This window comes from Chrysemys picta, chromosome 4 (assembly GCF_011386835.1).
Source record: "Chrysemys picta bellii isolate R12L10 chromosome 4, ASM1138683v2, whole genome shotgun sequence".
Taxonomy (NCBI): Eukaryota; Metazoa; Chordata; order Testudines; family Emydidae; genus Chrysemys; species Chrysemys picta.
The window spans coordinates 37,075,039-37,093,204 of record NC_088794.1 but is presented as its reverse complement, the minus strand read 5'-3'; the positions used below and the strand labels follow the sequence as shown (position 1 = coordinate 37,093,204).

Here is an 18,166-nt window from a genome sequence, read left to right as displayed (position 1 = left end):
CTTAAGTGTAGATCTGCCTCAGGTGTTCTTAGGCATAAGCAAGAGATCCCCAGCTCCTTAGCCTGTGTTAGCCCTAAAGAACAAACCAACCAAGCTTGTGATTATAGAAAGTTTCAAAACCTAATATAGGCGAAGACTAGCATTTGTGTGTGTGTGTGTGTGTGTGTGTGTGTGTTTGCTTGCTTGCAAATAACTCATTTCCTTTTCCTGATTAAAAAAAATCTTCATATAGTTTGCCATAGGCCTGGCTACAAACATTGAGACCTAAAGCACAATTGACCTGGGGTAAGTGGCTGATCCTTTGGGACTAGGAATAACCGGGATATTGCTGTGATTCTTAGTCTCAGTCCTCTATCACAGAGATACACTTACCCGGGTGGCGAGACAGACGAGAGTACCCAAGGGGACTGTCTGTGACTCTGTTTAAGGTGGTTAGTGTGCCTGAAGAGTTTGCACTTGGTGGAGTTGGCTGGTGAAACTAAGATTAGAACTCATGACCACTTTGGGGTTTGTGCCCTGGTTTTGAGTGTTTTTTTGTTTTTTCTCTCTCTCTCTCTCTCTCTCTCTCTCTCTCTCTCTCAAAAACAGTCTGCCCTGAGGTTGGTGCTCACACTCCTGTGAGCATTATGGTGACCACAGATACCATTCAAGTCAATGGGCATTGCAGGTACTCCCCACCACTTCAAGCCAGGCCACTGTCTATTGAGCGATTTATGGATTCATTTTACAGTTCTTTTGCTTTTAAGCCAGTCTATAGTCTTCAGTGCTTTCACACTGTCACCAACGCAGGGTTCCTTTGCACCAAGGCAGCCACCACCAGCAAGACAGCTAAACTGCTCATTGGAATTAAGTAGATTTTGGCTTAGAAGACAGCCAGGAACGCTATGGTCCTCACTAAAGCTCTTTGCTGTACTGCTGCTGAACAAAGTTGTGTTTATGTAGCTATGCCTCAGGACTGGTCATCCGCAAGCAATGAAGCAGGGAGCTCTGGCTCTAAAAGCATAAGCACTTCTATTGCCTGAGTAGAAGGGCAGAGGTCATTAGCTTGAAAGCAGTATAGAACTTAAACCTGTATACCTGACCTAACCACTAAAGGAGAACAGAGTGCAACATTGTGTTGGCAGGGGTTCCACAGAACCAACATTCAACAATCTCTGGTGAGGGGGCGTGGGCCAGCCAGGCACTGACCACAACACAAGACAGTGAACAAATGCATGCCTCTCTCCTCAGATACTAGCCCATGCAACTGGTATCCAGGCAGACAGCTGATGCTGCCAGGCCAACAATCAGATACATCAAGTCCGCAGCCTGGTTGCCTTCTTTACCCCAGGCATTGTCCCCTCACCTGAATCCAGAGTAGCTATCACCAGCCATCTCTGCACAGCAAAAAGATGGAGCGACCAAGTGGAGGTTAGGTAACGGACAGCATGTTGAGCAAGAGGTGGTAGAGGGTGAGAGGGGAAGTTGAGGAAGGATTTAGGCTCTGTTTGGAAGTGCCAGTTCTGCCAGACTTGCCCTGCACCTTCTCGTCTGGTGAAGTCTGCAGAACTGCAAGATAAAGTGACCTGTTGCTGACATTGCAGCAGCCTGGCTTCGCCCAAGGTGTTCTTCTCAACAGTTGTTCATGTGAAAGGACTAGCACAGGAGTCCCTCTAGCAGAAACAGCAGCCTGGCCCAGACTCACTGCCCTTTGTCACCTTATTCCTAGCCCAGAGGAGGACATGGCAAGGGTTTTCAGGCAAGTAACTTACTTGGTGAAAGATACAGTTTTCATCAACCCCGGGGAAAAACGTCATTTCAGGACAGCAAACTCAACAGGTGTCTGCACATATCCAGGCTCTCAATCTTTCCTTCATTGTGCCCAGGAGAGAGCAGGAGTACCACTCTCTAACCTGGTAACTAAGGGTACGTCTATACTACCCGCCGGATAGTGTTCGATGCATCGGGGATCGATTTATCGCATCTCATCTGGACGCGATAAATCGATCCCCGAATCGACGCACGTACTCCACCTCGTCAGGAGGAGTAAGTGGAGTCGACGAGGGAGCTGTGGCAGTCGACTCGCCATCGTGAGGATGGCCAGATAAGTCAAACTAAGATACTTCGACTTCAGCGACGCTAATTGTGTATCTTAGTTCAAACCCCCCCCCCCCCACTAGTGTAGCCCAGGCCTTAGGTAGGAGATGTGGATTCAAACCCCTCCTCTGAATCAGGCAGAGAGAAGATCTGAATGACGACATCTCCTACCTCCCAGCTCAGTGCTTTAATCACCAGACTCGAGACTCCTCCTCGCTCTTTGTCACCATGACTATTTAGATATTTATATAAAGTGGAACAGTTTCAACAGGAGAGACTGAGAGCAACCCACCCATAACTGCCTACAGACTGGCAGTTTGGACACAGCTGGTCGGGGGAAGGAGAGGAAATAAGAGAAAAAGAAAGGTCTGAGCTCAAGTTCCTGCTCCAGAGCAGGAATTCCAACTCAGGGATTCTCCCCCTGCTGTAGTTAATCCCCATCCCTGAGAGGCAGTAGCTAGGTTGACAGAACAATTCTTCCATCGACCCAGCAGTCACCCTGGGTTAGTTCAGCATATTACATCTCTCCGGGAGTTTGGGTTTTTCACTGCCAATGTAAGTTCCCAGTGCAGAACAGCCCTATGTCTCGTATATCCTGTTTGCCCTAACCAACGGGCAGAAGGCAAAGAGGCGGGGAACAAACACACACACACACTCACTCTGCTGGCCTGTAATGAACTTTTCTAATTTGCTGACAAATTCCAAACATTTTTGGAACCAAACAACATTTCCCCTGGTTTTTCAGTTCGGCGGCCACGCCAGAAAAGTCAAACAACAAGTCAGGTCTACTTCGGAGCTTCTCTAGCACGTTGAAGGGAGATGACAATCCTTCTTTGCATGTCTCATTCCCATAACACAGAATCCTAGAATATCAGGGTTGGAAGGGACCTCAGGAGGTCATCTAGTCCAACCCCCTGCTCAAAGCAGGACCAATCTCCAGACAGATTTTTACCCCAGGTTCCCTAAATGGCCCCCTCAAGGATTGAACTCGCAACCCTGGGTTTAGCAGGCCAATGCTCAAACCACTGAGCTATCCCTCCCCCCTTTTTTAAACTAGTGCTCCAGGTGAGGTTTGAACTCACAACCTCAGCATCACTCCACACAGGACTGCTCTATAAGTACTGTGTGCTAACCCATTGCACCACTGGAGCCCACAAAAATTATTTTTGTGTTGTTGTAACACCAACAGACCCCAGTTGCATACCAAAGTGGCGCACCAGGTTTCAGGGGAGAAGGCTACGGGGTGCTGTAAACAACTGAGATCCAGCCAATCCATCCCCAGAACTGCTGGGATTCCAGAGGGGTGGGGAATTGTTCATATAGCAGCTTCCGCCAGCGCCTACTCTCTTCCACCAAAAATGGAGTGGATTTAAGTACCCAGACTTGATCTCTTCACAGCAATGCTGAGAGGCTCAATTCACTGGCATTTGTAAAGTGCTCAGGTCTAAAAATATGTTCACCATTACATTTGTATTGCCATAGCATCTAGGAGTTCTAGTCATGAACCACTTCCTACTGTGCAAAACACAGAATAAGAGATGATCCCTGCTCCACAGATCTTATGCTCTAAGTAAGGTTTGCAGCACAGCCTTAAAACCACAGGCTTCTGCAGTGTCACTATCTATAAAGTAAACCCCCACCCAATGGAAGTGCACTGACCTATCCTGTAGTAGCACAGTCACGACAGGATGTGTCACGTTCAGAACTAGTCTCTTTGAAACATATTTCACCCTCGTGCACTGAGTTAAGTTCAGGCCAGTACAAGCAGGAAACATTTTCTAGACTGCAGTGTTCACATCACATCTAGCATCTCAGTTGGCAGGCTCCACAGAGAAGCCAAGGATTAGTCAGGAAGAGACAGAACTATGCTCCAACTCTTCCCAGGTCAGGGCTGAGGGGGAAGCGGACACTGCCATCCTTCATGCCATGCTGTCCCTACTATGAGACTAAAAGCCTTTGGTCTCCAGGTCTGCTAAACCATCACCATTCACCAACCCTACATTGGCTCAAGTTGTTTGTGTTTTTTTAATATTTCATTTACTGTTTTAGTTAAAAACCATTTTAACAAAAACAAACCTGATTTTAAAAAACTTGAATGTTTAAATTCAAAAATTCATATGCTTGTTTTGTTAAAATGTTATATGTTTGCAGTTGAAGAAAAAAAATCCAGAATACACAACACTGTTGTTTTAGTTAAATGAAACAATTTAAATGTCTGTTTGGTGATGTTCTCCTCCTAATACAGCATGGCAAGAAAATCCTACAAATATTAATGATTGACCTGTTGAATTGGAGATAATTCACCTCACAATGACTTCATAAATCTCTGCTTCAATTACCTTTGGTAAATGAAATCACCAATCATTCATTTTCTGATATAGCTGTAAAACTAATCTAAAAAGTTTTCAAAATAAATCACTTTAAAAATGTATAGTGTGTACCTTATAAAAATGAAACCTACATCTATCTCTGAGTTGTGAAGAATATGTATTAAGGTTATGACAACTAAAAAGAATGCACTTTTTTGTAGAAATCCATGATTAAATTGAGTCTTCCTGACTAGTGATTTAAATTAAATACACCCTGCTCCACAGCTCACTTTTCCATACTTGTCCTCAAGGGAACAAGTATTGAACACATATTGAACAAGTATTGCCCAACACCTTCAAAAGGGAAGTCTGTGAATGTAACTTTGCTAGACACCAAAAGCCCTGGACTTAACAGAGACACTGGTTTTTGGCTCATTACAACAATTTGTAACACATCTGCTTGTTACCCTTAATTGCCCACTTCGAACCTTTTATGCATAATCATCTAACCCCCAATTGCCCATTCCAACTGACTGCCTCCCATGTATTATCCCTTCTGCTTAAATCTGTCCTAACTTGTATTTAGGTCAGACACACTGCTTCCTTCCCCAGACCTGATGGAAAGCTCTGTGAAGGTACAAGCTTTTGAGCTACAATAAACAGAAGTTGGTCCAGTAATAAATATTATCTCACTTACCTTGTCTAATATCCTGTGACTAACACAGCTACACCACCAAGATATTTAACAATCTCACAAAAATTATTTGAGAGCACTGACAGCAGAGGTCAAAGTCACCCCCTCTGCTGGCACAGAGCCAGGGGGAGGAGGGGGCAGCTTGCATCCCTTGATCCTGAGAGTGCTGGGGGCTGGCTTGACCCTCCCTGCCCCCCCTTCACATACACACACTAGAGCAACCCCAAGGGGTACCCTAACTTGCATCCCTGATGCAGTAGGTCACTAGATACTATGGCACTGCAGAATAGTCAGGGCACATCACACCCCAGCTACAGCATCTATCAGTGTCTCTTGAAGAGCACCCTGTGCAGGGGGCAGAAAGTCAGCATCATGTGGTTATATTAGCACCCTTGAATCCCACCACATCACTCACACAGGTGACCAGCATGATTCAACAGCACTGGCCTCTCCCCTTGAGCTAAAGGTGTACACGTTCACAAGTAGCACTGGTAGTACACTTAGCAAGCATGCTCGGTTGTAGGCAGTGGTGTTTTTCCAATACCCTGTTAGAAGAAGGTCACTCCCCAAGTTTGAAACTGTATCAACATACATGTGTCTGAAAAGTCCCTTTCCACAAGAAAAAGTGTCTTGTAGTCAGCATTATACTCCAGGTGAGCAGAAGCCTTTAACTAATACCCCAAGTCTCAACATTAAGGCGAGAAAAACAGCACCCCAATAATCACACCTTTGGTGCAGTGCTGCGCACTCCCAAAGTGTCCTGTGCCCACGTGCACCAAGCAGTGGGTAAAACCCAAGCTAGACTTCAGTGGTTCCACAGTCAGCAATGTTGACGGGTAAAGCCTCCCAGGATATTGACAATGGCCAAGAAGGGTGGTACCAGGCTCAGTAGTTCATAGAACCACACTCAATAGCAGGAGAGCATATAGCCTAGATCCACTCTGAGCAGGGAATGCTAATGGTCACTTAGTGAAAACCAGACTGGTCAGAAGCCAGCAGTTCTGCAATGGGATTTTATTTTAAGCTTAAGTGCTGTGGAGAGACGGGGGTGGGCAGGGGAGAGAGAGAGAAGCTTTCTATACTTCATATTTATTAAAACATCTTGAAATGGCAGCGATGGGCCCTGCAAGAAGTGGGCTGAAAGGTTCTCTAGTTTCACGGTGGCCTCTGCTGAAACAGCAGCAACTGCTGACTCTGCTACCCTCCTACAACAGGGGCTGGAGTCACCACCTCCCACCCAACTTTCAGCAGTGGGGAAAGATACATGTCACTGTACAGCAGCAGACCTGTCCTCCCTACCGAGACCCTAGGCAGAGCCAGGTCGAACATAGCTGAAATAGCAAAGAGCCACCCATCCTACTCTGTGCTTGTTCTCACAGCAGCCTCTCTATACTGCAATTAAATACCCGGAACTGGCCCATGTCAGCTGACTCAGGCTCATGGGGCTATAAATCTGCAGCGTAGATATCCAGACTAGGGCTAGAAAAAAGATTCTGGGACCCCATGGTGAAGAGGGTGCCAGAGCCCAGGCTCCAGCCCTAGTCCAGAGCTTTACACTGCAGTTGTATAGCCCTGCAGCTCAAACCCAAGTCAGCTGACACAGGCCAGCCACAGGTGTTTAATGGCAGTATAGACATGGCCTAAATGTTTTACTGCCTCTGGTAACTGCCTGTTCTGGATAGAGATAGCCCATCTAATAAGGCCTACCCCTAAAGCACAGATCTGTTTTAGAATTAAAGCCCTACACATCTGACATGTGGAATATATACCCAACATATCAAGTGCTGGAATACAAAAGATAACTAATTTGACACCATCACTGATGTCTTACAACAAACTCACAGCCAGGCTGTCACTCTGCTGCATGCCATGGCTATTCAGAACTTCACAGCCACAGCAAGAATCAAGTTTGGTTCCTATAGCACTAAGAGCACAGAATCCCAACACCAAAGCTAAAAGCTAGCAGTACTGGGTCTATGACACAAGTCACAGTTCCATCCAGTAGGGCACAACTCTCCCTACTTGCCAGCTCATTACAGTGGCATATGTCCATAATATGAAAAAACACCTTTCTCCCTCCTGAGGAGAGGGATCCCAGCCACAGCTCAGGAATGAGACAGAACAGTTCTCTCCACTACAGTCACATGCCTTCATTGGGGATAGCAGACACAACTGTGGAAGAACAGGGTGAAACTAGAGTACATGACATACCTGAGAGCTCACACAGGGCTTCCAACTACTCTGTGACAATATCAGCAGGAGAAGTGGAAAAGGAGATGCTCTTAGGGAGCACAACATATGAAGCAAAATGAAATTTCTACAGGTTTGTGAGGGACCTCCTCAGGTACCCATAAATCACACCCACACTGAGTCAAACAAAGAGGAAGGCTGGTGATAACCTAGGTAGCCCCTTTACTATGTCACTTCAACACCCTCCCAATAAAAATGGCCTGAGCTCCAGTGCCTGGATTTAAATGCTTTCCAGCTGACAGCTGCTTGGCAACTCCCTTCACTGAGCCTCACCTGCCACAGGTGTTTGCAATTTTCCTTCTTCCAGCTACTGCAGAGCAGCCTCACCTCACACAGCCTGTGTTTGTCAAGCAAGAAACAAAGTTGCATTTTTATTTTTAACAGAGTGTTGCCGGGAAGGAGCAGGCAAATAAGGTGCAACATTTCTGGTCAACAAGGATAGAAAATCCTTTCTGTTAAAGGCAAAGCAGATGTACGTCTGCTCACACACACACACACACACACACACAGAAGAGTGGGCCTCTTCCAGCAAGAAATCTTCACAGGAGAAGAAAGGGAGGAGGGAGAGTTTGGGGGAAATGGGCCCGTTCATAACGGAGGCCCTAGTCCTGCAAGTATGATTGAAGACAATGGGATGAATGCTGTGTAAAAAGTTAAGCACGGGTGAGTGTTTGTCGGATTAGGGCCTTAAAGAGGAGGGAGGAGATGTCACTTTAGATTTTATTTAGCTAAGATGTTTGAAAAGAAATCCAGCTAGAGAGACAAAGAAAGCTATATTTCTGTCTGCTTTTGATGCAATGTTAATTATGCATCTTTTCACCCTTCTGGATAAAAAGGGACTAAGATTTTAAGACAAAAATCCCAGTAACATCAGACTAACAAGGGAGCTCAGACAGGATGTTCAGATCCAGATATCAGCTGTCCCCCAGGGAAGGGTTTGGATCCAGGGGTCAGCTCAGCAAGGGGATACGGACCAGAAGCAAAATGAGGGATTTGGGGGTTTACCTATTGCTGATAGGGGTGGGACAGCTGGGCCTAGGCCCAGCCATAGCTAAAGACCTACCCTCTCAAGGGGGGAGGGAGGAACCATCTCTGAGAGAGTACAGTGACAATACACAGTCTGCAAGTGCCTTTTGAAGAATTTCCCAGGCACAGGTGTAACCCACACACCTCCTGGGTGTGGTGTTCTGTCCTATCTAGTGGCATGGAGAACACTTAGAGAGAGAGAGAGAGCGATTAATGAGTCTGCTCTATAGTCTTCGCTAAGGGCCATATGGCTTTCAGCTCATGCAGTAGCGGCTCATGCCCTTAGCTCCTGAGATCCCAGGTTCAGCCATGCCCGCCGATGACTACGGTCTGTCGGCATTACGCAAGGGCTGTGTTCAGCCGCATACAATAGCCCTATGTTGTCCACTCTTTCCTGAGAGCTCCACTGCTGGGGGGAATGCTCTGAGAAGGATGTGGGGGACGATAACACACACCATTCTGGCTGGCACCACAAGCCAGAGGCAGGACTAGGAGACTGCCATAACTTAGAACAGCTCCTTGGGCTGTCTAAATTATGCTGGAGGTCATTTCAGCGACTGCAGCAGCTCAGACTCAAGAGGGCATAGAAGTGGCTTAAAGCCAACTTTGTCCTCACTGCCCTTGGACTTAACCTTCTGTGCTGTGCCTCCTGGAGGTACATTACAGCACAGAATCTGCCCCAGAGCTGAGGAAAGCTGCATCTGGCTCCACACATGACCAAAGTTTGGGGGCATTGGGATCTGAGCTTGTCTCTCCACAATAGTACAAATTATTGTGAGTTGAGTGTTTGCCTCTGAGTTGTCAGACTAGTTCTTCCTGCAGACCTAGCTCAGCCCAAACCCTCCTGCCCCCATCTCCCCACCTGGCTCTGGTCTGGGCTTGCCCTCAGAAAGATGCCACCTCCTTTGGAGGAGTCCCTTCACTGCTGTACCTTTCTTCTCTGCAAGTAGGTGCTGCTTCCTGGGCCTGTGTCCATTCCCTGGGAGATGTTCGCTCCCCCTCTTGTGTTCCCTCTGCAGCCCACCTCTGTTTGCGCTGCTCGAGCTTCTGAGACCAGTCGCTGAACCCCTCATCCTCTTCCAGCTCTGAGGTCCCTGAGGGCTTAAAGTCAAACCTGAAACACAGCAGGAGAAAGATTAGAACAGTGGTACTGCAAAGGATCAAAGTTGGTACCGATGATCCCCATGCTGGTCATGGTCCTTCCCTTTGCACTAACCTGGCTATCACAACCTTCCTCTAGTAGCTCCTCTCATACCAATAAGGGCCTGGTCTCCAGAATCTCACCTGTCCTCATTCTCCATTAAAGGAGAGGTCACAAAGCAGCCTAAACCACTTAGGAAAACACCACAGAGCAGCCACTTAGGAATTCTCCTGGTATAAGGGGAATCCCTGAACAACACAGCAACTCCACCTCACCCCCATTCCTGGGGCAAAAGAGACAGTGACCTGTCCTCTGTGCGCCTACTGATTCCTGGCTCCTCGGATGGCCTCGTGGGGCCACAGGAAATCCCAGCATAAGCTACAGCTGCCTTCAGGCCACCAGTGTCTTCACCCCCTCCTCTAGTCCTGCACTGAGCACAGTTTGGCCAGACCAGAGACTCTGGTGCAAACTCTTCTTAAATGCATTTAGGAACCCAGGGTCCCATTCATGTTTACCCTGCAGCTTGAGTATGCCATTTACACTAGTGCCAAGTGGATGCAAAACACTCCCAAACAATGAGAGTGAAAGTGCTTTGCACCCACTTGGCAGTGGTGTAAATCACAACACACATGCACAGCAATGGATGAGTGAGAGAGGAAGGATGGTCCAGTGGTTAGGGCGCCAACCTGGGACTTGGGTTCAATCCACTGCTCTGCCACAGAGTTCCTGTGTGGCCTTGGGTAAGACACTTAATATCTCTGTGCCTTGGTTCCCCATCTTTAAAATGGGGATAATAGCACTGCTCTCCCCCACAGGGGTGTTGGGAGGATAAATGCATTACAGATGATAAGGTGTGTGGATCTGTGTTAATGGGGGGGGCAGACAAGTGGCTTAGATAGACTGGTCCCCATCTGTCAATGCAAACCTACCTACATGCCTTCTGCTTCATGCCTCATTGCCATCAATAAGGGTTCTGGGATCGGTTTGTAGACAGCAACTGTTATTGATGATGTGTGAGGCAGAACACAATCTGGCTTTGCTCTTTTGTGTCTTCCTGGACTCTTCACGGCTGGTAGCAGTTTAACAAACTTACTCTTACCCCAGCAAAGTAAGCAGATATGGATTCAGGAGGGTAAAACCTTGGTGCTAAGAAAACCAAGGAGAATTTTGCCATTGACTCCACTGAGAACTGGATGTGCCCTGAAGGCGGCAGGTATTGGGAGTGAATAGGTGTCATTTTCCCAGTGTCACTTTCCCATTTGGATTCATAACTGCACTTTACAGTGCTCCTGAAAACACACATGTTGGCAGTTTCCCCCCGGCCATGCCACCCACTGCCAATTGCTGAGCTGGCACATGCCAGCGTAGTTTGGCATGGCCAAGTGCTCATCCCTCTGCCTCTTAAAAAGCCCTGTGGGGAGGGGTGGGGGGGACCAAAAGGAGCTTAACCTCTAGAAAGATTTCCTATCCTTCTACTGTTAAGGGGAAAACTCTCTTCATTCACCAAACAGGAAAGAAAAGAGGTGAAGAAGAACTTGTATCCAACTGCCAAGAGCCTGCAGAGCTTCATCACCCTGCTGGCACGGTGCATACAGACCACATTCCAAAGCTCTGATGCAACCCAATGGCTGTGATTTAACACAAAGACACAAAAAAAGCCCAATGCACAGTTGAGCGGTAGGCGATCAGAAGGAGGATTGGCTCCTCCAGATCACATGGCTGCCTGCTGCAGAGCAACTTTGGCCCATTTTATTCTCATTGCCTCTCTCTTTCTCCTTCACCATCTAGGCTTGTGGTGACTTCAAGTGAGATGCCCGAGACAAAGGATGGTCAACCCCAAATGTTAAAAAAATCACGGTCAGGCCTCGAGAAATCTTGAGATTGGCTTAAAACCAATGAGATTTTTTTAATAGATAAATGTGTGGTGGGGGCGGGTCTTGTTTGTTTTCTGAGTTCGGAGCCTTAGGGAGCATTTGGATTACATACATTTTCCAGCTTTTCTCTGCAACCGCGAGGGCTAGAAACTTACTTTTTAAAAATAATGAAAGCTGAGATTCTCCTATTCACGTGACTCCAGCAGCTGAGTCTTTGGGGGGAGAAAATCAGCTATCACAAGCCTTGTGACAGCGGACAACAACAGACAGGACCAGATTTAAGTACCCACAATGCCCCACATCTCCAGAAGGACCCTAGTAATACAAGAATCTTCAGTAACTGAAGTGGCGTTCACTGCTGTCCCAAATCAGATGGTCAGCCAGTGGAGAAGCCAAGGATGTCTTTCAGGGTTCTTCATGATGTTTTCCCATTGAAACTTCCCATATTGACTAAGTGATACAATGACAATCTGTGATGTCACAGGTGAAAGTGGATTAGGATTTACTATTCCTGTAGTTCCTAGAGGCCCTGAGCGAGACACTATGCTCGACTGTATTCATACAAATAGTAAGTGAGTCCCTGCCACAAAAAGCTAACAATCTGAATAGACAGGGTAGGAAGTATGATTCCTGTTTTACCAATGACCAGCTGAAGCACAGACAGGGGAAGAGAGTTGCCCAGGACACACAGGGAACTCTGTGGCAGAGCCAGGAAAAGACTCCAGGTCTTCCGAATCCCCGGTCAGGGCCTGGGGGAAGAGTGTTCCTTGAGCGGGAAGCTCAGCCCTTAAAGGCATAGATAAAGGCCATACGCCAATTGGGGGTAGCCAGAGCACAGCCCACTCCAGTCATTCCCTGACCCCAATGGCCTCCTTTTGCCGAGGACAGAGACAGGGGTATGCTCCGTGGCAAATCCCCTGCAGGGGACTGGCAGGTGGTCCCCATTCCCTCTGCGATGCTCAAGAATCTTCCCCCATGTCCCGACTGCAGCCCCTTGACCTTTCTGAAATACCACTCCCAGCACTCCGGCTGCAAAGGTTGGATGCCACTGGGCTGGAGTTTGGGGTAATTTTGATTTCACAGCCTAGTCTCCCCCTTACTCCCCTCAGAACTCAGGATCACCCAGGAGGAGAAGTAAAAGGGGTGAGAGTGGGGCTGGCATAACACTGCTCCCGCACTTCAATACTAAATGGCTTGGCGCCACTCCAGACCTACAGGGAAGCCACCACAGCTGTCTGGGGGGGAGGAAAATGTAACCCGGATTTTCTTTGGGGGCTGTGCAAAGCCCCTCCCCCCAAGGAAACGATGAGGGCCTGTTTACACAAAGATGAGTTGCATGAATGGGGTGAGTCACTTTACGGGGGCGTGGTGTTTACATAAGAGAAAGCAAAGACTTATGGAAGATTAATGGCAGGCTGACCCCAGCTCAGCAAGCCAGCCCAGGTGGCCATCAGCAGCTGCAGAAGAGGCTGGAGAGAAGGAAACGCGATTTTAGAGTGCGGCACAATAGCTCAGTGCTATCGGTGTGAGCATATAACAAAGCAAAGAGGTCGGCTAAGGCTCATCCATAAAAGCCAGAAGTCAAGATGGCCAGCGGGCAGGTTTTGAGAGAGGATGGACTTTACTATCAAACCTCCCCGTTGTTCTGGGGCATCTGGATGTGGGATTTGGGTCCAGGCTCATCCCTACTGAAATGATACCTATAGGTTTCCTAACACTCTCCCTAACCCTCAGCACTCCATCTACAAATATTTGCATGTGTATTTGTAAGGGGGATTGAACCCAGGACCTCTGGATCTTTATTAAAAAAAAAAAAAAAAAAGCACAAACTTCACTGCCTGAGCTAAGCTAGCTCACCTCTAGTATCAAGCTCATAAACCTCTCTATGTGGTCTGCCCGTCAAAGCGGCACAAAGAGTCACATAATCCTAGCATGGGCTACTTTGGTCTTTATTGGCCCCGGTGGAAAGATGCCCACAAGCTTCCGATCTTTTCCCCATCCTCAAAGAGTGAGGCTAGTTCTCCTGCACTGGGGTTATTTATTTTAAATTGTAAAGCATGCCTCAGACCTCTCTGCGTGACCTATCGCCTTTCTCCTCCTTCCTTGCGGGCTGATGTTTATCAACAACCTTTTAATCTGCTACTGTACACTTGGATCTTTGGTCACTCAGGCCAAAAATCTCCAAACATAGCTGCCTACAATTAGGCTCCTAAGTCCATATTTAGGAGCCTAAATAAAAGTGTCCTGATTTTTCAGAAAATTCTCAGCACCAACAAAGCTCACCGAAGGCAACAAAAACTACCAGGTGCTCGGCATCTTTGACAAGCAGGCCACTTTTATTTAGGTACCTAAATATGGTTCCAGGTTCCTAAATGTAAACATTCAGGTTACAAAATTTTGGCTTTGAGCCTGATTCATTCCTCTTTTTCTAAAACACCTAAAACTCCCAGTAAAATTAACGGGAGCTTGTACTGTGCAATGAATCCCTGCCTATCCACAGAAAGAGAATGACCATGAGCCAAAGGGCAAGTCTGGGAAGGGCAGGTCTCCGCTCCGGGCCCTCCCTTAATACAGCTGGGGATTTTGTTCCTATTTATTTGTATATTGCCAGAAACTGTCAACCCCCCACTGTATCATATATGACAAATGGATCAAACACATTTTCTGTAATTACTCCCCCCCAAAAGTTGCCCCCCCCCCCACACACACACCTTTTTTCTCTATTCTTCCCTTCCCTTCCCTGTTTTGCTGTGCCTTTTTCACTCTTTTCAATGGGACTACTAAAGCTAAACACACGCATAAGGCCCACTCCTGTAAAGGCTTACGCAGGTGCTTAACTTTTATACATTGTGAATAGTCCCCCTTGGTGTAAATGGGACCATTCATGGGTCATAAAGTTAAGCACGTGTGCAAGTTTTTGCAGGGCAGGGCCTCTGTGTTTGCATTATTGGGGGTGCTATTTTTTTTACTGTAACTGCTGCTTTGATGCCTTGTGCAAGTCACTTAATTTTGCTGTGGCTCTAGACATCTGTAAAATAAAGATATCTGCCTCAGCAAGATGATTTGAGACTTTGTTAATGAATGTTTGTAACGCGTTTTGTGATCCTGGTGTGAAGGGTGGTCTAGAAATGCTCTCAATTAATATTATATGGCACATCTTACATTTTTAATGAAATGCGTTTCTTTTTAGAGTGGTAGAAATATTTAAATTTTCCAAATATTGATGAAATGCTTTTCACAAAGAAAGGAAACATTTTCACAAGAATTTGAAAATAAAAATATTGAGAATTTTTTTTTAAATCCTGAAGAAAACTGAATTCTTTTCATGAAAAATTCTGCATTTTTTCATGAAAAAATTAGAGTTGTTTTCATGAATAAATTCAGATTTTCCTTTAATTTTTTTTCACAAACAAATTTTGATTTGTTTTCCCCATAATTTTGTTTGCTGTTTTTGTGCCTTGGTCCTGATCCTACAATCACTTATGCACATGCTCAACCATCAGTGGTGAAGTTAAGCACATGTATAAGTGGTAGCAGGATGAGGGCCTTACAGAGCTGGTTGACACTTTTTAAAAATTCAAATGAAAAATTATCACTATTCTTTTCAGTCAGCTCCACTTCTTGTCTAACTTGGGCCCTGATCCTACAAAACACTTAATATGCTTAAACAAGTTCTGTAGACTTCAACAGAACTATACATATCCTTAACGTTAACCATGTGTTTAAACACTTTGCTGAATTGGGATCTTATATATCAATTTAACCCTTATTGAACTCTCCTCATTTAAACTCCTAGCCCCCGGCATTTTTATCACCGAGGAAAATTAAAAACTGTCCCCCTAAAAGGGTTGTTGGCAGTAGGAATAGAACCTGGGATCTCTGAATTTTAAAGCATAAGCATCAATCTAAAAAACTCTCCTTTGCCAACTAATCCCATCAACCTTTTGATGTGGCCCAGCCACCACTAGACAGGGACAGAGCAGCACACTGAGTGGGTCTGGGTAACACAAGCACTAGCATATAGTGAGGATTTTTAACACTAGAATGGTGTATGTTTGAAGAGTGTTCTACATTCAAGCTCATCTTACTGGTTTTCCTGGACTGGCAGCCCACTCTCTGAGAAGGAGCTGGTGTTGTTCAAGCCATCTTCTGCCTGGGACCGCTGTTGTTTCTCCCGTTCCCTTCTACGCCGCTCTCTCGCTGCCTCCTCCTCATCCTCTACACTCCACTGTGCTGTCAGCCTGTCAACCAGAAGGGAAATGCATTCTTAATGCAGGCAGCCAGTTCCAAGAGAAGCAAATGAAGGGAAAACGTCCTGGAATCTCAGGAGAAAACACAGCACTGGGTGGGCCCCATTCTGTGAGCTTCACTCCTGCCAAGGAGCACTTACTTACCCTAGCAGCATGCCTGGAAGCCAAGGCACTTGTGTAAGTGCTACACAACATGAGAAAGTAGGATTGCAGAATCAAGCTTTGTATGAGAGGATTGGATTGCTTCTTAGGGGATGGGTAACAGTGTGTATGGTAGAGTCATAAGAACATAAGAATGGCCATAGTGGGTCAGACCAAAGGTCCATCCAGCCCAGTATTCTGTCTTTCGACAGTGGCCAGTGCCAGGTGCCCCAGAGGGAATGAACAGAACAGGTAACCATCAAGTGATCCATCCTGTCGCCCATTCCCAGCTTCTGGCAAACAGAGGGTAGGGACACCATTCCTGCCCACCCTGGCTAATAGCCATTGATGGACCTATCCTCCATTGGTGGGAGGGATAGCTCAGTGGTTTGATCATTGGCCTGCTAAACCTAGGGTTGTGAATTCAATCCTTGAGGAGGCCACTTAGAGATCTGAGGCAAAAATCAGTACTTGGTCCTGCTAGTGAAGGTAGGGGGCTGGACTTGATGAACTTTTTTTCAGGGTCCCTTCCAGTTCTATGAGATAGGTATATCTCCATATATTAATATCTAGTTCTGTTTTTGAATTTATCTAGTCTTTCACATATGAAGTGATAATATGTCCCATTCTAAATGTTTCAGGGGGATGCATCCATTTCAATGAAATTTTCAATGGGAAAAAAGTCGAACAAATCGTTTCTCATTTTGTTCCAATACGGTAAAAACATTTCTTTTTGACTATCATTGCAAGTCATTTCATGCTGACCTTTAAACTAAATAGCGATTTCACTATTACATTTTATCTAATACGTTATAGGTAAATATTTTACTATAATATGAAAATCAACATGAAATAAATTCAAATGATATGGTCGAAATGAAACATTTTGACTTTATCAAAACAAACCATTTTAATGGTCCCAAATTTAAATTTTTCAGAATTTTCATTCTGTGGGAAATTTCAATATTTCAGCTTTTATTTCCCATTTGGAATTCCCCCCCCCCCCCCCCACCGCAAAATGCTGGAATTTCCCACGGGACAGAAATTCTAGTTTCCAACCAGCTCTAGTATCCCACAGGATGCTCAATAGCACGACTCACACTGCCTCAGCGGGGGTGCTGCTGAGAAATCCCACACTGCAGGGAAATTCTTCCTACAGCACCTGGTACCACCTACGCGATAGGTATCGCCCCCACAGCCTGCCCACGCCTGCTGCGGGATAGACGTCCTGCTTTCTCGGTTTGATCATCTGGTTGTTTTCCCTGTGTGTCATCCAGCCTCAGCTGGCAGTGACTGAAAAGGGCATGTGAAAAGAGTGTATGGATCTCTGTCCAGGGGGCAGCTATTCATATCACACTGATATCATGGCAACTGATGGCCTTTCTGGCAGGCTCAACAAAAAGATTTAGCATTGGATGGCCTGGGAAACTAAAACACCTTCTAACCCCTAGGTCAGAGTTGAAGCACCTTGACAGGGCCGCATGGGGGAAGTGTGCTGCGTAGCTGTTCTGTACATGATGGTCCTGATTCAGGAAAGGACTTAAGCAAGTGCACTTAAAAGGGATTTCAGCACATGCTTAAGTGCTGTGCAGAGCAGGGATTCGTTCCATAATCTGGGCCAAAGAAAGGATTTCAACCCTCAGCTCTGTTAGTTCTGCCCCCTGCAGTAACATTAAAAGAATGATAAATATTATATATAACAACGATCCAGTTCTTGGAAATCCCGGGCCCTGAAGCGGAAAGGTTGCCCAATACTGTGAGAAATCCAAATCCAAGTTTGTGGGCCCCTGCACTCCCAGGGAGAGAGCCCTACGCGGAGCAGACCTTGACAGGTTTTCTTAATCAGCTGAGTAGTTATATTTTAATCAGAATTCCTGTGCCAAGCTGTTCTCTTGCTACAATGGTGCAGGGAATGTCGGAGGAGGGTACCCAGCGCTATCACTCAGCAGGGCTTCAGCTGTGCTCTGCACTGTTTCCTTCCTCCCTTGCATAGAAGAAAATCCTGGCTTGGCTTCTCCCAGAATGTCCCAGCCTCCAGATAATAAACCCTCTGTCAGCAGAGCGACCTCTCGGATCCCAGAGGAAACGATAAGGCCGCGGCAACATTCCTACACTGGTGATAACATGAATTTTCACGCGGGATCCGCTCCTCCCCTTCTTGCCTCTTTCAGCACCATACTGATCTTGGCATGAGAGGGACAAGCCAGATCAGTGACCCAACCAGTCTAACTTCAGCACAGCAGAACACCAGCCCAGCCCTGCCAGACTCCCGCTTCCACAGGGTCTCAGACTACAGCTGTAATAGGGTGGGGCCTGAGTCATTCATGGCCCCTATCAGCAGGGCTCCAGCTGAAATAGCCAGGGTTCCAATCCTTTTGCTTCATTGTAGTGGTGAGTCTATCTGA

At 46.5% G+C, this 18,166-nt stretch overlaps 1 protein-coding gene and 1 non-coding gene across 12 annotated transcripts in view; both read right to left on the bottom strand.

Annotated features, from left to right (window-relative positions):
- Positions 1-18,166, bottom strand: part of LSP1 (lymphocyte specific protein 1) — an 82,701-nt gene that overhangs the window by 27,698 nt on the left and 36,837 nt on the right. For 4 of the 11 annotated variants that reach the window (XM_042840124.2, XM_042840125.2, XM_005307753.5 and 1 more), the window contains exons 2-3: positions 15,459-15,611; positions 9,287-9,469 (exon numbers count right to left, since the gene is read on the bottom strand). In XM_042840124.2, coding sequence (XP_042696058.2) covers positions 9,287-9,469; positions 15,459-15,611 — 336 coding nt within the window. The remainder of the gene's footprint in view (positions 1-9,286; positions 9,470-15,458; positions 15,612-18,166) is intronic. The other 7 variants (XM_042840127.2, XM_065592046.1, XM_005307754.5 and 4 more) reach the window with 2 other exon arrangements.
- TRNAI-UAU (transfer RNA isoleucine (anticodon UAU)) lies at positions 3,134-3,227 on the bottom strand. The gene is made up of 2 exons: positions 3,190-3,227; positions 3,134-3,169 (listed from the first exon to the last, which is right to left on the bottom strand). It is a non-coding gene; the product is annotated as a tRNA-Ile (tRNA).